General features: G+C 39.6%; 2 protein-coding genes across 3 annotated transcripts; one reads left to right on the top strand and one right to left on the bottom strand.

Moving 5' to 3' along the window:
- The first annotated feature begins 7 nt into the window (after window positions 1-7).
- LOC124061011 (meprin A subunit beta-like) lies at window positions 8-8,769 on the top strand. Its single transcript, XM_046392499.1, has 15 exons — window positions 8-96; window positions 208-235; window positions 1,111-1,161; window positions 1,248-1,291; window positions 1,870-1,948; window positions 2,069-2,186; window positions 2,627-2,805; window positions 2,979-3,197; window positions 4,298-4,447; window positions 5,499-5,714; window positions 5,799-6,055; window positions 7,643-7,853; window positions 7,969-8,145; window positions 8,238-8,488; window positions 8,582-8,769. Exons 1-15 carry the CDS (start codon window positions 55-57, stop codon window positions 8,624-8,626), a joined length of 2,067 nt encoding a protein of 688 aa, XP_046248455.1. The 5' UTR covers window positions 8-54; the 3' UTR covers window positions 8,627-8,769.
- A 903-nt stretch (window positions 8,770-9,672) lies between these two features.
- uhmk1 (U2AF homology motif (UHM) kinase 1) lies at window positions 9,673-23,157 on the bottom strand. Of its 2 annotated transcripts, XM_046390735.1 has the most exons (11): window positions 22,857-23,157; window positions 22,343-22,747; window positions 21,542-21,668; window positions 20,533-20,737; window positions 20,240-20,437; window positions 18,849-18,943; window positions 18,621-18,697; window positions 18,435-18,533; window positions 18,243-18,331; window positions 17,491-17,611; window positions 9,673-9,900 (listed from the first exon to the last, which is right to left on the bottom strand). In XM_046390735.1, exons 2-11 carry the CDS (start codon window positions 22,644-22,646, stop codon window positions 9,845-9,847), a joined length of 1,371 nt encoding a protein of 456 aa, XP_046246691.1. In that variant the 5' UTR covers window positions 22,647-22,747; window positions 22,857-23,157; the 3' UTR covers window positions 9,673-9,844. The 2 variants fall into 2 exon arrangements, with proteins under 2 accessions (XP_046246691.1, XP_046246692.1); XM_046390736.1 differs by having other exon boundaries at window positions 20,533-20,719; window positions 22,343-23,153.
- Window positions 23,158-23,173: the final 16 nt, after the last annotated feature.

Genomic DNA, 23,173 nt, shown 5'->3' with positions numbered 1-23,173 from the left:
GGGCTGAGGTGGGTTGGAGCACCACTGTGAGTGTGTGTGTCTGCAGCTGGGGCCATGACACTCACGCAGATCATTCTGCTCTTTGGCCTGGGACTGGTAAGTGCAGGTCTTTGTGTCCATATTGTTCATTCATTCATTAGTAAATCATGTCATCAATTTTCTCCATTGATTGATTAATGTGCTGCCCAATGTTTTGTCCAATGTTAGGCAGCAGCTAAGCTAACAGGTGATACAGGTGAGTCACACATTGTATTTTGTACTGTATTTCGGTAAATTTTTTTTAATTTGATCTTGAGGATTTCCATTTTCAGCTCCCTTATACTTTTACACTTACACGTATTTTACAACTTTATTTAAAAATTACTTTGTTGATTTAATTTATTAAAAGTAATTACAATCAGTAAATAAATGATAATGTTATGTTATATTAAGATAAAACTTTATTTAACCTCTCCGGCAAATAAACTGCATAAAGTAGTTAAGCCACCTTCACCAGCTTCACCGTTAAAGTGGCCATTAAAGTTAGTCAGTCCTTATTTTGATGGTAATGCTTTTATTTTTACTCAAATAAAAATTTAAATGCATGACTTTTTATTGTAGCTGAGTTTTTTATGCTGTGGTATTGCTATTTTCATTCAAGGTCTCAGTGCTTCTTCCACCTCTGTCCTCCATTCACCATTCATGTTCTTGTATGTATTTAATCTTAAACAGAAAGACTTCTGAGCACATCTCACTCAAAATGTCCTGCTTCCTACTTCACTGTGTTTTAGTGGCTGAGGTGGCAGCAGTATGAACTCCTGAAAGAAATCTGTGCATCTCTGACTAAAGGGCAACAATTCAGAGCAATTTGGAAGTCAATTTCAAATAATAATAAAAATTTATAATGATAATAATTTAAAATAGAGTCAGAGTCCTTTAAATAAAAGAATAAATAAATAAAATAAAAGTTTTAAATGAGCTTAAAGTCAAAACATCTCAGGTCTGGACAACTGCATTACATAAGAGCTTTCAATGTCTATTGCACCAGTCCACAGTACAGTGATTAACCTAATAAGTTACATTTTGTACCTCATGTAATTCTTTTGCATATTATTGATTCTACATCTGCAGAAACTGATGTTGATGAAGGCCATGACTGGGACATCTTTAACATCAATGAAGGTTTGTGGATTATTTTGCCATGCTTTGTTGTATAATATGTCCATGCCTCTGAGGATTTTCATGACCAGTACAATTTTCCTTGGTAGCGGCTGGGCTGGACTTGTTGGAGGGAGATATCCAGCAGGAGGAGGTAAGCTTGCGAACACGGACACTGAAGCTTAAAAAGTGCTGCTACACTTCAGGTATCTGCACATTCAGGCTTGGGTATGACATTTTATTTGGATCTGAATTCTGGCAGTGTGATGGGCCTCAAATTATATTTGCTTCCCAAACATGATGACCCTACCAGTCATCAGAATGAAGACAGTCAGTTATAAATTTTAGTTATTATTTTGTGATTATATGTTATGTTTCCTTACATTATCATTTGTGTAATAATAATTGTAATAATTTTATACAATAATGTCTTTGCACGCATGAAGAACATTTCTGTGCTCATAATGTCCCTGTGCATTTACAATTCAATGATAGAAATATCAATGAGCAGTAAAACATACCAATGACATGGGCATTATTCAAATTAGTTTTATGGAACTATGATCTTACATATAATGAAGTCTTCTGAAGGACAGAATACTGTCTTAAAGGGAATTTAATTTGCATGGCAATCAAGGCAAGGTATTAAATTTAAAACAGAACATTGCAGTGATATCACTAAAGTGAGTCTGTTCAGGTTTGTGCTGTTTCTCTTTTAATCATTCTTATCAGACATTCAGCAGAAACTCCATCATAGAAGATAAATATCGCTGGCCAACAACCATTCCCTACTACCTAGAGAATAGTCTGGGTAAGAGTGTGTGGAGTTATTAGTAAGAGTGTGTGACATGTTATTATGGATATTCTTGGGATGGATGTTTTTTTTTTCACATTTTCTTCTTTTCTTTGTCTTATATTTTGTGACGTGTAGATATGAATGCAAAGGGAGTGATCCTGAAGGCATTTGACCAGTACAGACTGAAGACGTGCATTGACTTCGCACCATGGAAAGGGGAAGAGAACTACATCTCTGTGTTCAAAGGCAGTGGGTGAGCTGAGCTTTACACTTCATATAAACTGTGTTGCTGCTTTAATGTGTCATGGCACGTGGAGTCACATCATACACCCATGCTACGAAGGCATCCTCAGCAAATGTTTAAAGCTGCGCTAATTCATATACACCATAGGTCAAATGAGTACATGTAAGGTGAAAAAGATGGATCTGGTCCCGCTTTCTGCTCAATGTTTCTTTTTCTTCACAGCTCACAGCCTTAGTGTTTTTTATGGAGCTTTCAGTTTCCAGATATTTTTTCTCACGTGTTGATAGAGACCAAAACAGAGGTAAAAGGAAAGAGAATACTGGACTTACTACACTACTACTTACTGCTACAGGTGTTATTTGATATTCTCTGAATGTAGTCCTTTGTCTCCATTGCTTAAAAGACCACTTACCGTAGTCCAAAGTGCATCTTGTTTCACCTCTCTGCAGATGCTATTCTTCTGTAGGCAACCGGCATGTGGGGAAGCAGCAGCTGTCCATTGGTAACAACTGTGATCGTCTGGGAACTGTTGAGCACGAGTTCCTGCACGCATTGGGCTTCTGGCACGAGCAGTCCAGAGCTGACCGCGATGATTACATCAACATCATTTGGGATCGCATTGAACCTGGTAACACTGACCTGTAACACACAGAACACTTAGTGTATATAGACATTTTCTGCTGTCTGAATAAGTTTTTACCCAAAAGGCAGTTACTCGCAATTCTGTTATTCACTCCATCATTATATAACTCAAGAACAAATAAGTGAATTCTTCCTTATATTCATTTTTGCCTTCCTCAGGTAAAGAGCACAACTTCAATACCTATGATGACACGGTGTCCAGTGCTCTGGGCGTTCCCTATGACTACGGTTCTGTAATGCACTACAGTAAGACGTCCTTCAGCATCGGCTCTGAGCCCACCATCGTCACCAAAATCCCACACTTTATGGATGTGATTGGTCAGCGGATGGGGTTCAGTCATAGTGACTTGACCAAGCTCAACCTTCTCTACAACTGCAGTGAGTTGCACTTCTCAAACTGTAATATTGTTCTAAATGAAACATATTTCCTTTAATGCACAAGCTATTATGTTTGCAATATCATGTGGCCTTCTTCTATAAACAGTATAATACAACATATAAAAGACAATTTTTTTCTTCAGTTCAGTAGCTAAAGATTCGTAACTTTTGTCTCCCAACATATTGCCCAATACTGCAGTGTGACTTTGCCCTGATAAAAAACATGACGCAAGCAATAAAGAATCATCAGGGAAACAATGTTATCTCTCAAAGAGAACTGAGAAAAAGGTCAAAACAAAACAACAATCTGTGATACTGCTCTATTATATCATAGTATAATTAAGCAGTATCACATACTGAATATTGGATCAAGAGGGAAAGGCATGAAGAATCTAAGACACAATTCCATATTTTGGAAAACAGCAGTTGTAATGTGCACATGAGCTGTAGTGAGTTTAGTAAGAAGAGTCCTCTGAGTGTTTGAACTGTCATTAACTTGAATCATAATAACCTACGTAACATACAGGAGGAGTGATAAACTGGCATAAGATGATACTAATATATATTGATGTATAATATTTGGCTGTAATCCATAATTTATCAGTCCATAGTAACGTGCCTCAGGCAGCCATGAGTATCCTGGAGATGCCACATATTACTTGGCCAGTCTTTTATTTATTGAGTAGTCATAGCCTCATTGACCCAGAATGATTTCAAGTTTCAGGTGTGCACACAGTAGGTCTCTGAAGTGCTGAAGGTTGCTAGCTCTTTTCTTCGTCAAATTTCCACTCTGATTCAAAACTCAAAACAAAAGAAGTTTCCATCAGACAGTCACTGAGAGTGATGCACTATTACTTATTCTCTCACACAAGCCTGACATCGGCCACCTGCGAGGATATGTCTGTAAAGCATGGTATCGATAAAACGGCATCGTGCTAAAATATTACTTTGGTAAAAGTGAAAGTATCCACGCAAATAATGAGTAAAAGCTCTATTTGCAGTATTTGATACTAAAAGTACTTAAGTACCAAAAGTAGTAAAAGTGAATTACACAGGTCTGTTGCACTCTTGGTGAAACTGTGACTGATTTTTCTCTACAGCCAAATCGTCAACCTTTGTGGAAAGTTGTAACTTTGAAGAGGAGAACATTTGTGGGATGATTCAGGGTCCTGGCAATAGAAAGTGGGAACAACATAGTTCTGTAAGTGGAGGCCCTCAGACTGACTTCTCCAACATGGGACAGTGCAAAGGTGAGAGCCAATCATCCCAAATGCATGTTATGGTGTCCTTCTGGACACTCTGAAAGCTTCCAGAGATATCAAATATTTCCAAAATATCTACAAATAAGCTTTAAATTTACTAATGATCACAGGCAAATGCAGACAAAAAATATACAGTATAGTCTTATACTGTGAAAATGTTACAAAATGAAGGCCATTAAACTGTATATACACACATAGACAAAATAACTGAATGGAAGACACTGAAAGCTCATGGAGCACATCCACATCTCTGTGTGGTTGTCCAGCTAGTAGTCACCACATTTTCCCTTATCTAGCTTCGTATTTAGACATTTAAAGACAAGCAGCTGTAGCACAAAAGTAGAGGCTGGTAGAAAAAAATATTTATTCTGTGAAGTTTCAAAGTAAATACCACTTTATTAGTGATTTTTTTGATAAAGGGGCTGCACAGTGGTGATAAGCACTGTTACCTCATAGCAAGAGGGTTCCAGGTTCGAATCCCGGTCTGGGCCCTTCTATGTGGAGTTTGTATGTTCTCCCTGTGCCTGCATGGGTTTTCTCCGGGTACTCCGGCTTCCTCCCACAATACCAAAAACATGCACATTAGGTTAATTGGCTACTCTACATTGCCCCTTGGTGTGAGAGTGTGTGTGTGTGTGCGTGAGTGGTTGTCTGTCTTTGAATACATCCATCCATCATGGATGGATGTATTCAATACAGTTTATAGCGAGGTTCTTTTCATTTCCTTTTAGAAAATGCTGAAAGATAATTCTGGGATTTACTGCTTAAACCAAGCCTAAAACCTATCCAACCATTGAGTCCTTCATCATCATCATTTTAACAAAAATATATGACAGTTATTTCTTAACACAAAGGTCAAAAAGGAACTTTGAGCATAATGATGAAGTGACAGTGATGAAGTAGCCTCTTTAATCTGTTTACGAACAGATTATTTAACCAGGTATTCACAGGTGATCAAGTAACATACATTTCCCTTGTTTATTGTTCAGGTAGCTACTTCAGGTAGCCAACATTATATGCTGTCTCCGCCCTCATTCAGGAAAAGGTTACTTCATGCACTTCAGCACAGCCTCTGCTGAACCCGGTGACCACGCGTTCCTGGAGAGTCGTTGGCTTTACCCCAAACCTGGAGCCCAGTGTCTGCAGTTCTTCCTCCACAACACAGGGGCAGCTGATGATGTTCTCAACATCTGGGTGCGAGAGTACGACAAGGCCAACCCCAGCGGTAAACTGAGGCTCTTCAAGAGCATTTCAGGTAACAAATGAAATATTACATACAATATGATCTACACTGTAATGTGATTAGTAATGGTGATTATATTCCCTGTCCCCTTTGCAGGCAGTGTCACAGGCTCCTGGGAACTGCAGAACATCAATCTCGACGTGACAAAGAAGGCTCGAGTGGTTTTTGAGGGTGTCAGGGGAAACAGTCCATCAAAGGGAGGTTTTTCCCTGGATGACATTAACTTGGCATCTACAACGTGCCCTCAACACATCTGGCACATCCGCAACATCACGGGCCTGCTGGCCACCACGCCAGCAGGAAACAAACTATACAGCCCTCGCTTTCTGTCACCAGCAGGTTACTCCTTCCAGGTAAAAGTCGTTTTGGTATCTCATTCTGTCAGTCTTGATGAATGAAAGGAGTAGACATTCATTTAGCAATACCTATACAAATAAAATCCAAAGCCGGTTTTAAAACAATGGATTGTTGTCAACATAGTTGTTTCAGACAGCAGCTGGCAAAAGAAGGCTTTCAATTTGAAATGATAATTATCAGCTATAGCCATGCAGCAAACTGAGCTAATGTTAGCTCCAGTAAGCCAGCTGGTAAATGGGTTGGCTTTTTAAGGTTTCCAGACAAGTATTTTTAAAATGTTTGAAATGTTAGCCTTTTATGTAAAGAAGTTTGAAATCTTAGCCTAACAGCATCCAGAGCCATCCTCCATACACTAGAAAAGTACCACACAGTAGTGCAAGTCATGAACAGGGCTTTTATATATATATACATATATATATATATATATATATATATATAGATAGATAGATAGATAGATAGATAGATAGATATAACATTCAATGCCACAAATTCCACAGCTAGTTAACCAGGCATGCCAGCAATTGTAGCTACTGTTCAAACAGACCAACACACAGTTCATTCCATTCATTCCATTTTTACACATGCTTTTGGTTTTAGAGTGTGGAAGGTGAAGAAACTTTGTTTGGACCAGACAGCTCAGATCTCCTTCCACATATGGACCTCTGTACAATTCAATAAATAAGGCTATGATTTTTTAGGTTTTATTTCTGAAAGCAAAGAACAACAAAACTGAGGCGGTGCCTGGACAGTATCTGATTCATATGAACGAAATTCTTACTTATATTACCTTACTGTCACTCCACCTGTGACACAACATCACCACATTTTATCTCCTCAATGTAACCAGCATATTCACTAGTTTTAGTCATATTCCATTATTTCCCAAACTACAACAAACTATACACTCTAGAAAAATATTCACCACAAGAGAATATTGCTCTTACTTGAGCATCATTCAGACTGCTGTGTCAAAGCTGAGAAATCCAGAGTGTCACACACATCTGTTTGTACTGTTTCTGACCTATAATTGTCCAATCAAAATAAATTTCCATTGTGTAGAATTAAAACCACATGGGACCAAAAATTAAATATGATATTAGCATAAATGGAATATAATATTCCTGATTATATTTTTGTTCTTGTATAATCACCTGAAACTAAGAATCCTTATGTTTTCATTACCTTAGATTCAGGCATGTCAAACTGGTCCACAGGAGGGCCGGTGTGGCTGCAGGTTTTCTTTCCAACCAAGTAGCAGCACACCAGACTTGACTCATTTAATCAACTGATCTCCGTCTTCAGACAGTTGATTGGTCAAACGGTGTGCTCTTGGTTGGTTGGCACAAAAACCTGCAGACACACCGGCCCTCCTGTGGACCAGTTTGACATATGTGCCTTAGAATGAGCCTTTTAAAGCTCTAGGTCCTTTTGTGTTTTCAGCAGCCTCGATAGGGGAGGGCGAAACAAGAGGTGTTGTTTGCAGTTTGCAATCACGTTGTTAGACACTACTTAATCCTACAAACCAGACCCTTAAAAAGTAGCAAGTGCTCTAACATTACATCAGACTGCTCTGTGATCTGTAGGTAGGAGTGTACCTAAATGGGAAAAGTACCCATCCAGGGTACATGGCCATCTACTTCCACCTGACCTCAGGCCCCAACGACCACAAGCTCAAATGGCCGTGTCCGTGGCATCAGGGAACTATGGCTCTGATGGATCAGCACTCTGACATCAGACAGCAAATGAACATGCACCGAATGGTCACCACTGACCCTGGCAAGATATCCTCTGATGGTGAGAGAAGGGTGGATAACTCATAGTGTAGCAAGCTTGACCACCCAATTATTCTGTTCTTTATGCGGTCAGTTGTTTTTGATTAAATATTGTGTCTGTCATTTGTTTCTCCCAGGCACTGAGTACTACTGGGACAATCCCAGGACGGTGGGCTCCAGGGTGACTGCATCTGATGGCAGCTATTTCTATCGAGGCCCGGGAACTGGAACAAGTACCTTCATCACCCACAGTAGAATGAAGAGCAGAAACTTCATCAAAGGAGACGATGCCTTCTTTCTCTTAAGTCTGGAAGGTGGGACTATAAAACACAACACTTAAACTATAGTCTACATCTAAGACCATCCTGTCTGTGAAACATCACTGTTTTTATCTGCTTGTCCTCAGATATATCTGATCTGCTGGTATCTCAGCCTCGTCCTCGCTCTGCAGACCACACTGATGCCAGGCTGATAAAGGTTGCAGACCAAGGTACTCCACCGGAAGCTGCCAATAACCCCATGGTTGTAACAGCTGTGGCAGGTTCTGTGGCAGCAGCCATGTTGGTAGTTTCCATGCTGCTCATCTGGAGGATGAGGAGAAGACAACAGGAGAGCAAAGAGGTGGTGATCATACAGGCCATGCCTGGATCCACGGAGGTGAGTGTGAGTTTATGTAAGGTTAAATGTCACATTCTTAGGTTGTGTTTGAAAAATCGCTACTACAGTATACGTGTCTTAATGTCATTACAGGAGAACCAGACCAAATATTTACCATCTGCTTTCACCACCCCATAATCTCTCAAACAAAAGAAAAGTCAGCACTTGCCAGAAGAGAGCACATTTCTAAATGCCACCTGACTCCTTTTCATATACAATCTGAGACTGAATAAAATTTCTTCACAAGCACGTGTGTTCAAATCATTTGTTCCTTCCTCATTACCAGTCAGAGTGATTTACAGTGTTGTCGTTACAGGCTCCTCAAACCATAAAACTGTAAACTGTGAGGGTACTTACATTTAATACTTAGCTGTGGAAGACTTGTCCTGCAGACACCATAACTGCATTGGTACTGGCTTTATGGCTCAGCTGCAACTGCATTTCAAACTTTCTGGAAGGCATCATCCCAGCCTGAAGAATTCAGTCCCTGGGGCTGCTTGTGCGTAAAACTTTTCCAAGTGAATGCCATAGAATGCATTAAGGATTCGATATGTGATTTGTTCCCCTACCACAGTGATGATTAATCTCAATTATCTACTATTTTTCACCACATTGACTGGTCTTCCCACAATGACAGTGAATCTGTGTGTGTGTGCTCAAAGAGCAGGTTACCTCTGCCAGGAAGGTCATGTTTCTTGGTACACTTCACAACTTTCTGCGTGCAGATCAGGGAGGCCTTTTCACCTCAGACAGCAAAGAGCATCTCTGGACAAAGACATTGCTGAAGCTGCTGTGTGTTGTAGTTCCAACAGCAGCCACAGAGAGGCACCACACTCAATATTATTGGTTAGAGTGAATTTAAAAAGGGAATACATGCGCTGTCTAAATCCTTAGTGATTTTTAACCTCACATTGAACAATAGTCAAAATTTAGCTTTGGACGTTTTAGACCAGGGATCACTATTTGATATGAATTTGTCTCTATAGTAGATCTGTTGCTGGAATTCGAGTTATGAGTCATGGTTTCTATTACTATATTATTTATTCGAGCAATAAAATCAAACTGTAGACATCCGCAAATACATATCTTAAATGGCCCCAAAAACAAAACAATATCTGCGATCATGTCTGTCATCACACATCAATCAGTCACTTGTGGAGTCCGAAAAAACACACAAACATCAGTTCAAATCTAATATCATTTTTATTATGAGATACTTAAACGCAACAGCATGAGTGCCACAATTCACTGTAAAGCATGAACTCACATATTTTCACACACAGTTGTATGTGTCTTGCATACAGTGACCTTCTCATATTGTGCTTAATATTTTTTTGTTTAAACAAAAAGTAACAATCATTGCAGCTGTGGGACATTTCCTGAAGCAGGACTACTCACTGAGGATGGATTATCTGGGAACAGAAATGGACATGAACATTTTATATGAAAACATTCATGTTTCACTGGGAAAAAAACATGAGAATTTATTTGGCCAAATCAGTCATCCCACTTCTTCAAATATCCCACACTTTTACTTAACACAGAACAAATTATTCCACAAACATACTGGTTCAAATAAAACTAAAAGGAAGACCTCATTTTAAAAAAAGGCAACAATTGTCATAAGGATTGTCTTCTGATATTTAAATAATGCATCACAATGAAGGCCTTTTGAGTTGTTCAGACTCAAAATGTTGATGGCAACCTGTGCAAGTTCTTCCTCCTGATCAAACAATTTTGCTTTCAGTTGTTTGACAGTTCTGTCACGATTTGGTGTTTTAAGGCCTTCACAGCTTGTGCAGCTCAACATTTATCCTCAAATCCGACTGGATGAGAGCAGTAAAGTCAAATTAAATTATCTGTAGTTCTTCAGGGTGAAGCTCACTTCATCTGAAAGTCAGTATTTTTATAGTAACAAAGAAACTCACAAAACTCTGCAGAGCTTTTTAGTCTATTTTTAGAGTTGTTTTGTGACCTAAATCAGTTATTGCAGCTTTAATTAAGAATTAGAAAGAAAAAAGTTTCTTCAAACTAAGGTTGTCATAATACCACAATGTTAAACTTTGATACAGTTCTAGTATATATTAAAAAAAAACAACACTCAATAGCCCCAGTTTTCAATACCAAAGCAAAAAGTGAAAAATATGTTAATTTTCTATTTGTATTACCAACCTGCACACAACGCTGGTTCAGAAAAAGTCACAGAACACAAAGCAACATGTTGTGTTCACATCTGTGCAGCCTTGGTTGTTTTGCCTGACGTTTTGGTATTTCAGGTACAACCAAATGTCAATATTGAATCATTTTTAATCATTTTATCATTTTTGTGGTATTGAAAAAGTACTTAACTGAAACAGTCCTTTGTAACAGTAGTAAACACTTTGTCAACATGTCTCAGTTAAACTGTAAGGACAGCTCAAGATGAACCAATAGTGGCACATCTGAAGGTATAATCACTGTTGTAGTGTGATTGCTCTTCAATCTGTCTTCACCTCAACATGACTAATTCCATCAACAAAAAGTCTTTGTCTCTTGAAGCACTCTTGTTAAAGTGTTGAAAGTTTTGTGAATAGCCCTGTTGAGCACAATGAAGCACTTGATTTATTTTCTTTATACTTGACCTTGTCTCTACACCACTGCACTTCACCTTTTACCTTCTTTGCTATAAAGAATCCCAAGCTTAGCCTTAAATAATGTGTGCTTTGTTAATAGGAATGGACACTATAGACATCACAGTATATTTGGCTGGATGCACTCTTGCATATTCACTCTTCAGTTCCAAACTGACTCGGACTATTCACACTGTCTTTATGATTTTAAAAGACATAATATTGTCTTTTCCAAACAAACAGGCATACTGCTTGAGCTATAACACCACACACACACCGATAGAGGGAAATAGTATGAAACACACTTTACATATATCGATCTCACACATGCACACAGGCAGACAGCGCTTGCAGCTTAGAAACACTGTCTCCAAAAATGGTAATAACTTGTTACTGCCACTTCATCCTCTATGAGCACACACACACAGACACACGCACACACCCCTTGTCCAAATTATCTAGACACACACTAATGCACAAAGGAGCCACTCTGAGCAACAACCCAAAACGTGTTACATGACAGAGAAAAGGAAGAGAAATGAATTTATATCTGTTGCTTAGCTCATCAGCACACCCAAAAGGCAGTGAGAAGTATATGTTTGAAATGTTAAGACTTAAACAAGTAATGAAAGATACTTCACTGCATTTTTAGAAACTTGTATAGATTTCCTGTTATTTTCCATGAGCACATATTTCTCTTTAGTGTCCCCACCCACAAAAAAACAGACAGGAAGACAAGTAAAGAAGTTGAGTCAGGGCTACAGACATAAAGACAGTGATGAGTGATGACCCTAAGGTCAGACAGGGAGGAAATGGAGCCACCCAAAAACTAATGAATGGATCACTCCATAATAAAAAATATTGTTGACTGCAGCCTTAGTTTGCATATTATCACCAACTGGTGAAAAATGGTTTACATGTCTGACTATAATGAGACATTTTGATGCTGCCTCAGGCCAAACTGCTGTGTGCATGGCAGTGAGCATTGTGGCGTGTCCACACCAAACGCAAAGCCAAGTTGTCGCACTGCGTGATTACGTACAAAGTCAATGCAAATAAGAACGACACACATTTTGTGACTCAAGTATGTATTCATTCAAGTGGAAAATATTCAATTTCTGTGCAATACTGGTGTGGGTAATGGGAAGAGTGAGATCTGTAGCTGCACTTTGTGGAACAATGAACACCCACAGTCACACTGGATCCCGCTCTAATCCGGAGCCACTTACCGCTACGAGGAAAGCTGACAGTGAACTTTCTAGCAGAGTGTAGTTTTTTGGGATTAAAAACTGGATTTATCTTGACTCTTCCCTCTCAACCTGCTAAAGCAGCCAGTAGTGGAAGTGTTACATGAGACATAAATTCACTGAGATACAACTGTGCATCAATATAACATTAGGTGATATATAAGCAGTGTCAAAGTTTGAATAGCATCTTTTGACCTTTCTAAGTACAGGGGGTTCATAGAGGAGGAAGGCATCTTTTTTTTTGGTTCCACACTTAATTTGGAACAAAAACATTATGCCCTCTGGATCAAGAGTGAAAAACTGACTTAAGAAAGAAATACAAATTCCACAGCCATAAATTAATAATATAGAAGCAAAACTTATTGTGTAAACAAACACAAAACAAAGCTGTTTTTGCATATACTGGATCTCAGCTCATAAGAAGATCAGAATTCAACTAAAATGAGCTCCTTCCCCAAACAGAATCAGCATGCAGCAAACAACTTGATGTTATATCAGGTCAACAGCAGCCTCGATAAATATTTGAGTCTAATATTTAAACACTGCTAAATATTCACTTTTCCACTGTAGACACTCACAGGTCTGTGGCAGCAGGTTAATTCATAGCCTGTTAATGCAAATAGGGCCAAAGCTGACCAGACTGACAGCCATGGCTAACAAATACTGTCACCGCACAGGATCAGTTGGTTATCATTCTCACCCCTCCATGGACGCAGGGTGGTCACATTAGGGTTCCAACTGCAGCCATCAATAGAAACCTGCTTTCTTCTGTGTAAACTACAAACTACAGAACATACAACCAATGACCTAAGGCTAACATTAATTCGCACCCAACACCTCAGTATCATCCTCATTACAAAATGACAAACAAAACAGTGAATGAAGCAGTTATAAAGCGATCAGGTTGCAGTGCATTTAACAATGGCAGTGCGAATGAGGGACTCAGTAGGTGGTCATGTTAATAAAGTCTGTAGCATGATATAAAAGCCATATTTGGTTTGGTCTTTTTTTTCACCTCTTTACTGTTCCTCTGTGCTTCTCTGTTTCATCACCTGTTGCGGCCTAGTGTTCATGTCTCCAAAATTATAAGCCAGCTTGAACGAGTATCTAGACAGCCTTAGCAACTTTTAAAGTTAAAGGACAAGGCAGACTGAGCTTTGGAAGCTATCTTTGAGTTAAGATGTGGAAACCTGCATGCTGAATGCATGTGGGAGGAATATAATCTGGGAAAAAATGAAACAAAGAATCACATTGGACGACATATACACCAATACTGATATACATCTGTGATAGGCTATTATCGGCTAACAGATCGGTCGGGCTCTCGCAAAGACTTGCCACTTGATGTCTGTGTTGTGTCATTTGCCACTGTCCCTCATGTCAAAAAATGTCAGTTAGCAACTTTTGTGAGGATGTGGATATGTCATTTTAAAATCAACCTGAGCATGCGTGGCGTAATGATGACCATGTAGTAAAGACACATATATATGGGGCAACTGTGGCTCAGGAGGCAGAGCAGGTCGGACACTTACTGAAAGGTTGGTGATTCGATGTGCAGCTGCACCTCAAACTGTCTGAACCACCAAACTGTGCTGGAAAAATACTGTGCTATATAAACACAAATCTATTTACCTAACCTAATAATCTCAGCTAGGGCTCTTTGTTGCCAATGATGCATCATAGGAGAACTCTGTAATAATCAGCAGACAGAGCCACCATGACATCACTTAATAGTTTGTATCAGTTTTGATGCATCGAGTTTGGCATTTACACTGCTGACATCCGGGGTTTTTTTTGTTTTAAAAAAAAAACAAAAAAAAAACAGAAGTGACTGTATTTGGATGCATGATGGAGGTGGGGAGGATACACGTTACTACACCTTTATTGTCTATTTTATTCTAAATGGGACTATTATTCATATCATGCTTGAAGAAGACCTGAAACAGCCTCATACAGGAGCACTGCTACAGAGAATTATAGACACGTATCTGGGACTGCTAACAGCATTCAGCTAAACCATACATACTTGAGATGGTTATGAAGCTAAAGAAAAAAACTAAACCAAATTCAAATACCTTTAAAGAATATTTTGACATTATAAAATATTTTTGCACCAAGTGTTTGAAAAACTATGGGAAAAATGATGAGGAAATTGTGGAAGAAAATGTGCTCTTAACCTGGTACTGAAAACCACTGCTTGCAAGCAACTGACCATCACAATTACGTACCACAGACTGTAGTCGAGTGGTAGGAGTTCAATTCAAGTTTCAAATTATGATTTGAGCTATGTTCCCAAGCGGAAACATTGGAATTCACATTTCAGGCACATACAAATAGTCTGTAGAAAAATATGTTGGTTTTTAGATAAGACAAAACTGCAACTTCTTTGACAACTCTAGATTTTTACATTTTTGGTTAGAGAATTTAAATGTGTTTTCTGTCAAAGACAAAGAAGTTGAACATTATTTAATAAAAATAAATCTCAGACAAAGGAACATTTATATGCCCATAAGCTTCAAATATTTTCTTATTTCACATGAATATGTACTGCCTCTCACATACTTGAATCACATTAGCCATTAAGTAAAGCAGGGCTCTATATTTGTGCTCTACAGCATAAGTGAACCAGTTGCGGTTCTTCACACACTAAACTTTAAAGCAAAGCTATGGAGCTCTTAAAGAAGAAATTCTCATTCTTAATCTTACAAATAAGCAATAAAATTTACCCTTTACACCAAAGGGTTTGCCATTACATTTTAGCTAAATGGTGGAAGGTACTGCTAAAATGTTAAACAGCAGTTTTGGTTATTTTAGCATTTTGAGGATTTAGTAATTTAGCATTTACTGTAGCTAATATCAGCATTAGCATGAGTTCATCATTTTCACTGGTTGCTGCAGTGACTGCTGTTCAGTAAGTTACATAGTCTGGCTTTAACAAGAACACAGTGAAAATGAACAATGAGAAGTTTCATGAACAAACCAAAAGACACATCCCTGCTTACGGTCTAGTTCTGTTACTGGGTGGGACTACCACGCAGGGACTACTACTGGAAGGGAATTATTCTCTAAGGCATTTGTAATTTGCACAACCTGTTGTTCTAGCAGCATTTTGGTTAGTTAGCTAGCTTTAAAGTCATAGGGCACTTGTGTAGAAATCATCTAATGTTTCTGTGTGACTGAGTGGGCTTGATGGGTACTGCAAATCCACCATTATTAAGTGGGAGCAAGCGAAGAAAAGAATCTCTCAAACAAGAACTACATTCCACTGCAAAAATACAGAGCTTACTGACTCTCTGTCACACCTATCCAGCATTATCTGTTTCTTCCCATCCTGATAAAAGCCAAATAACAAACTTATGAAATTTCCAAGGCTCAAAGAAATCTTCACTCTCAAGTGTGAACATTTAGACATTTCTATCATGTTCATAGGTCAACAAACTGTCAAGCAACTAGTAACATTTCTTCAAAGACATGGAAGTGTGAAATAGTAATCTTGGTGATGTTGGGCTTGCAGTGTACCCATCGATCCACTGGTTCAAACACAAACCGACTGATAGCATCAGATTGCATAACGTTATACATTTTGTCTTCATTTTGCATCGATACGTCAAAGTCTCAATGTGTAAGATCGGAAAAAAGTCCAGCTCTGGTCAAAGAAAGACATGGACTACACTGATTTTCACCTGGACTGACTGAATGTTTTCTACAATAAACAACCTGTGTCCTAAGACAAATTTGAATGATGCTACAAATGTTCTACACACAGCAGCTTTAAACTGCTCCTGACATGACTGTTGGGTACGTACACTTGCTATTGTGAATTTCCTAATGAGAAATTATATATTGCTCAACACTTTGGCTCTAGACTGATTCATATTAGCTCTAGATGGTTCAAGAACACTTTTTACCACTGTTGGAGCTACCACAATTTTTGTACCACTCCAGCTGGAAAAAAGGTTTCTGGACAATTCAGATTCTATTCATAGGACAGTCGTTTCTCGGACTGCGCTAGCTATACAAAAATCTTATCATTTTCAGCACGAAATATTTGTTCATGTACCCTTTTCAGTGTTGCAGTCAAAACTGTATGCCCCCTAAAAATGAGCACAGTCAACCAAGGATAAAAACAGAATCTATAGACTTTTGTAAATAAAAAGCTACAATGAGTAAGGCTACAGCTACTAGGAGCCCTTGGTTTGCTCAGATAATGGCAGAGAGTGAGTGAGCAAAAACTACCAGCTGATAGAGAGATCACTCCAAACCAAACCAGTCAAACACAGTGTACCTGTACCTGTCTTTGTACCATGCCATTTCCCCTCAATAAATGTTCAGCATAACAAATATAAATAGGCAACAGTAATATCAGAATTATCATTAGTCATTTAACAACAGGATATGACGCCAATTTCACCACAGGAAATATTTAGCTGAGAGGAACTGTGTTTGTCATCAGGATCTCCCAGTACTACCATTCAGCAATACTGGGAGATCAGCGTTATCCTGTTTTTAATCACACCCGTGACTCACCTGATGAGATAACGTGTTTCAATAATAATTTATCAAGGGTGATGCAACTGCTTAGATATGTAGAAGTATTTAGAAATGCTGAGAACAGATTCCTAAACTGTATGCACCTGATGAAGGTTCATCAGAGAACATTTTTCTTGCACTGATTACACATTCTTTCTGCATGGTAATTTCTGAAAATGAAATGGAGGATAGAACAGGAACTGCTGTACCCAGACCTCAGACGTTTCGCCCAGAGTCATTAAAATACATGCAGGTCACCTTGAAGCACTACATGGATGTGCACTGATAAGAGTAGTTGCCAGACTGGAGGCAGAAAACATAAAGTGTTGCTATATGCCCCTCACAGCCGAGCTCAATTTCCACTCTGCATGAAGCACAGAATTTACTGTAGAAAACCACATGGATAACATGCAGAACTTTGAACTACACTCATTTATAACTAAATCATTTGAAACTGCAGAGCAACCACTCATGACTGAGTTGGCTGTAGTTATTTTTATAGGGGACAAAAAAAGATTCCCCTGTGGTACCCTATTTAGTTGTGTTTTTTCATGCAAACACTGCAGAGGTGCAAACTGAGCTTTAGGACTTCACTGCACAGTCTGGTACAAATAACCTCTTTTATAGGCGCTGAGAGGGTAGAAGGTGGCCACGACAAACTTCCCATCGAAGGTGCGGCCCGTCAGCAGCCTCTGAGCCTCTTTGGAGTCACTGGAGTTGGCATACTCTACAAACACCTGTAGACACGCAGAGAACAGGCGGGCGAATTAGTGAGCAGATGTCTGAATGTGTGCGTAACCCTGCATCTCAACTGAAATTGACTGTGTCGCATTCTGGTTGCCACATGTGCAAGAACAGACTGCATTTTCAAGCAGTTTTGTTTTGTTGAAAACACTCCAGTCTCTCCTGAACTGTGTATATTAGTAGCCAGAAAGCTGTCTTTTGCCTTTTCTGTTTCTGTTCCTCCATCTCCCTCCCTATTACTTGAAACTAATTTCACTATACATTGGGACAATATCACCATGAAAGGAAGTTCAATATGGATCACCCGCTTGCCTGAGGCAAGTAAAATGCTACATCTGGCTAGTACGAATTTGCACGTTCATTTCTGATGATGGAACTGATGACTGAAGTACCAGAGAAGTGAGCCATCTCATTTTTTTCTCATCTCTGCTTAGAGATGCACATGTGCAATAAAGATGCTTGTAAGATGAAGGGCGCGTGAAGATTTCAGTTATCCTGCAGTGGAGGTTTTCTATGATTAAAAAAGCTGTAAAATGAATGCTATGTCTCACATTGAGAATTCCTGGCAAGCTAAACATTTTTGCAAATTTTGAAGATTGCCGGTTTATGCAACAACAGACTAACCTGTCCTTTCCCTGGGTTTTCCTTGGGGATGAGCAGAGAAACCACTGAGCCGTACTTCTGGCACTCCTCTTTCATGTCCTCCAGGATGTCTGGGAGAAACAATGACAACCATTTTTACGTGCTTTAACATCTAGACAACTGGAAAAAACAGTGTCCATTCAAGACAGCAAAATAACAAAAGTGATGCTGTACCCTCATACTCTTCATCATTGTGCAGATGGCTGTCATCAATCAGGTTGAGCAAACGCAGAACAGGAGAGGGCAGCAGAACCAGATCCTCGATGTGAGGAGCTGACACACACACACACACACACAGATGAATATGGTTCATTGAGGAATATTTTAATATTGTTGGATATCTCAAATATTGACACATACCAAAGGGAATACTGAAGAATGGGCTCAGCAGGGCAGTTTCAGCTGTGCATCTTTGCTTTGGGTCGTTGAGAAGCATGCTGAAGACACAAAAGTAACAAAACCCCAACGTAACACATTTACGACAGTTTCACTGCACACAATATTCAATAGGCAGAAAACACAGCTTAGTATTAATACTCCATCAATCTGAATCAGACAGAATTCATAGCTGTATGAGTGAGGACTTACCTTTTGATAAGGTCTCTGAGGTGATAAACAGGGATGGCAGGGCACAGCAGACTGTTGCTTGCAAAAATATGGTCTACAATGGCAGCACTGTTATCCTGAACGAGAGGTAAAACAGACAAAGCTGATTCAAAATTGGTGAAAACTTCTTTTATTCTGTTTTTTATTGCGTATGTTGTGTTATTTTTTTCCCCTTTAACTTAGTTAACTCAAGGGCAATTGCAATACCTGTTGTTACAAATACAGACCTGTTCCTCTCTCTTTACATTTAACTGAAAATTAAATTTTCAATTCAATTCAATTCAATTCAGTTTATTTATATAGCGCCAATTCACAACAAAAGTTATCTCATGACACTTTCCAATTAGAGCAGGTCTAGACCAAACTCTAAATGAACATTGAACATTTGAACACTTCTAAACAGAATTAAATCTTGTTCAGTTTGCAGTTTTTTCTGCACATTTCCACATTTTAAGATCTTTCGAGTCCATTAAATCAATGTCATCAATCTACCCTGAGCAGAGCTTGGTCATTACTTTCAACTAAGGCTGCACCATATCATACCCATTCGTTGACAAAGTGACCTCATACGATTACACGCAGCAACAACAAGCATGGCTGAAAGTGACAGTAACATTGTGACCAGCTCTGAGGTGATGGAGTCAGTTTCAAAAAGATGAGTGACTTTGGCAGTGTGGAAGTGATTTGATTACAAAATATAAGAAGTGCAGGAAGACTGTAAGAACCACTGACTGTATGGACATGAGAGCTCTCAAAAGTGAAGCCAAAACATCTCAGTGGCTTCTGGCTCACAGAGTCTGGCTCTGTCACAAAGCCCTCCTACTCCATGTTAGCAAATGGGACATTGGCCAAATTAAAAACTCAAAGTACATGTCAAATAAATTTTTCCCCAAAGGTGGCTTCTGTCATTTTATGTAGTTCTTGTAATGTAATTTTAAATGTTTTGTTTTGAGGAAGCTGAATTAATTAGTTAATGCTCCAAAAGAGGTGGTGATAAATCATGACTGACAGCTGAGCGCTACTCATGACTGTGTGAGATGGGTGGATGGGCAGGAATTCTATATCACGGACCTGACACTACTGCACAGACTCAAGCTCTGAATGACATTATTAGTACTTGTATTAGAGATACATTGGCTTTGTTTCAGTACAGTGGGAAGAAGTGGAGTGGCGTCATCCATCTTTAAATGGGTCAAAGGTAAAACCATAATCAATCAACTGGTATCTATGCAGAGAATTAACTGTCAACAGCCAAAAACCCCACAAGGAAAGCTCAACAGCTATTGTGAGTTATATACCAAAATGATTCTTCAGTATTTTGTCCTATCAACAAGAATATTATCACATGAACCCCGAAATATTGCCCAGCGTACCTTCCACTCCTGTGAGCGGATTGTGTCTTTGAGTTTGATTCCTGAGAACATCTCCAAGAGGATGATGCCAAGGCTCCACAGGTCCACAGCAGCAGTGCAGCCAGAGTCCCCTTCCACCTCCACCCCGGCCTGAGCGAGGCTGTTCTGAAGCTCAGCCTCTGGAGCGCGATACCCGTCTGTCTGGATGTACTTGACATCCTGGGGGAATAGAGGCCAGGAGAGTGTTAGAAATACAATACCCAATTATTCCTGCTCCTCTTCCACTTAACCTTCCAGTACCTGAACTCACACACCTGGTTTCCCTCTTTGAAGCTGAGGCCGAAGTCGATGAGTTTGAAGCACTCGTCGTCAGCGCTCCACAGAATGTTGCGTGGCTTGAGGTCTGCATGAACGTACCCTTCCCTGTGAAGGAAGGTGAGCGCCTCCAGGATGTCTCTGGCACAGTGCTGGACGAGCCACATGGAGTGGCCCTGCTGGGGTCTGCCAAAAAACATCATGCTGTGAAATGGAACAGAAAGCTTGACTCTCCTAAAGTGACTGCAGTGCTAAAGCATTCATTATATACGGTACTATAGATTGTATATTGTCTGTGAGGGCAATGTTAACAATACAGTACTATTATTCAGCAGTACTGTAACATTCAGAGACCTATACTAAACACTTGGAATTTTTAAAAACTTATCAAAATAAAGAGTCGGTTCACCCAAATTAAAAAAAATTACCACTTGGTATCTAGCACAGAGAGCTAACGGTCAGCCGTTATACATAGCTATTGGAACTGGAAAGATTCTCAGTAAAAGCTACTGCGATCAAATCTCAAATCATTCAATTGTAATTTTTCACAAAAGGGACAATTACTTGTGATTTAATGATTACAAACTTATGAAGAATGCTGACATTGGCCTTTTTTTCAAAATTTGGGAGTTAATGAATAAACACCTGTCAACAAAACACATGAGCGCACAGCTCACAAACTGAACAAGTGATCGTATATGTGAGAGGCAGAAACTTTTAATATTACACTACTTATACCACACAATGCATTATGTGGCTACACGCCCTCAGGTTCCAGTTTATTAGGGCTACTTAGTCAAATCTCCAGTAATAAATCCTCCCTTCATGAAGGTTGCAATGTTTTTGATTCAACTTTATGATCCTGTCGAACTGTATGGCACTATACTGACAGCTACGTGAATTATTTTGTCCATCCCAATTGTATTGTTGAGGGTAGAAAAATAACAGGAAAGCCTCTCTGCAATCTGCCACGGTCAGAATTATGCTGCATGAGAAGCAGTGGCTTACCTACCACCCTGGGTACCACTGCTGCCCCTCACCAACAGCTCAGACACACTGACATCCAAGAGCTCCAGCAGAAGGCAGCGCGTGGCAGCACCCATACAGCTATTGGTAAACACCCCGTACAGAGTCACTGAGAAGAGAGCAAATCTGTCATTTCACACAGCTAGGTCTGCATACATATCATGTGTAACAAAAAAGACATATGACCCTGGTACTAAACAGTACCATTGACTTGACTATAACGACCATGTTTGTATAAGAGGACCTTTGCTGAACAGCCAGCAAGCACGTGATGTATGGTTTATTTGAATAAAACTTCAGATTTTACAATAGGTTTACAGACTTATATGTCTACCATGATAACTTTGCAGATTACAGCATTGTGAGACGATATAAAACCTTACGTTATACTGCAATGAGATCCTGTCTCATGGGTTATCTTATGCAGAATTACGAAGAAGACCCTAACTTTAATAAATGTTCTTACGGACTAATCTACCTGTACCTCTATCTGTATGCCACTGATGACAAGCAAGCTCCTATTAAAATGTCAGATTTTCATTATAATGTGTCTTTTCTATTTCAAAGAAACAGCAACACATAAGGGTCTGAAAACAGTACCAAAGAAGCTTTATATCTGTTACAGAAAGGCTCATATTAAGTAATGACATTTAATTTCCCTGTCAGCATACTAGTGTTTTTGACACTTTGTTATGCTAGACGGTAACTTGAGCACATTTTCTGCCTGCTTCGTACTCACAGGTCTACATGTTTTTATACTGGGTAAAATAATGTTGTTATTACCGATGTTTTTATGTCCCTGGATGTCTTCCAGCACGGACTTCTCTTTACGATACCCGTAATCTCCTCCCTGAGTGTCGGCCTGAAACTCCTTGACAGCGGCCGTGGTGGCTCTGCCTGAGCTGACCCGGTACACCGAGGCCGAGACTCCCTGACCGAGGCGCGACTGGACGGTCCATATCTCGCCGAAGATCTCGAACAATACCGGCTTCATGCTCTGGTCTACGCTACCCTGCGGCGGCATGATGCTATCCGGACGTGATGCCTGTACCTTTGCGCTCGGTTCTAAGGAGCCGCAGTGAGCCATTGGGTGACGGCAGATGGGAGACAGGAGGAGCCAGCTAGTTGACAGGTGGGAGCAGCTGCAGGAGCATTGCGAACCGGGCACTTTCAGCACCAGATAAAAACCTACCAGGACGTGTCAACAACAGCGAGAAGGCAATCCAGCTACACCCGCAACCTTATCAAAACTAAACACAAAACAAAACCTGGGCATATTAGACTACTGTTTGCTTACCGAGGCTGTCAAAACGAATTCACTCTTGTCAGCTGACAAAAAGATAGCTAACTTGGCTGCTCAAAATGACTAAATTAGCCACTAAGTTTCAGCATAAACACAAACCACTTCCACGGCTCACAGGAAAATGCTTCCTCCATAATATACAAGATATTATTACGGCATTTGCGACGAATATAATAACTTTAAAAGCTAGTTATAACGACAGTAAAGTTTTGCCTGAGTTGCAACTCAGGTTGTTGATATCAACGTTACTTCCGTTTCTACCAACCTCCTTGCAGGTTTGCAGTACATCTTTTACTGCACCGTGCCCCCTG

This window comes from Scatophagus argus, chromosome 6 (genome assembly GCF_020382885.2).
Source record: "Scatophagus argus isolate fScaArg1 chromosome 6, fScaArg1.pri, whole genome shotgun sequence".
Classification (NCBI taxonomy): domain Eukaryota; kingdom Metazoa; phylum Chordata; class Actinopteri; family Scatophagidae; genus Scatophagus; species Scatophagus argus.
The sequence above is the reverse complement of the archived record's forward strand: the minus strand, read 5'-3'. Positions and strand labels throughout refer to the sequence as shown.

Coding starts and splice junctions, on each gene's coding strand:
- LOC124061011 (XM_046392499.1), top strand. CDS start 55: ATGACACTCACGCAGATCATTCTGCTCTTTGGCCTGGGACTG. Junction 1,949..2,068: donor CTACCTAGAGAATAGTCTGG/GTAAGAGTGTGT, acceptor TGTGACGTGTAG/ATATGAATGCAAAGGGAGTG. Junction 6,056..7,642: donor CAGCAGGTTACTCCTTCCAG/GTAAAAGTCGTT, acceptor TGTGATCTGTAG/GTAGGAGTGTACCTAAATGG.
- uhmk1 (XM_046390735.1), bottom strand. CDS start 22,646: ATGGCTCACTGCGGCTCCTTAGAACCGAGCGCAAAGGTACAGGCATCA. Junction 21,669..22,342: donor CCAGGGACATAAAAACATCG/GTAATAACAACA, acceptor CTCTCTTCTCAG/TGACTCTGTACGGGGTGTTT. Junction 18,534..18,620: donor ATTCTTCAGTATTCCCTTTG/GTATGTGTCAAT, acceptor TGTGTGTGTCAG/CTCCTCACATCGAGGATCTG.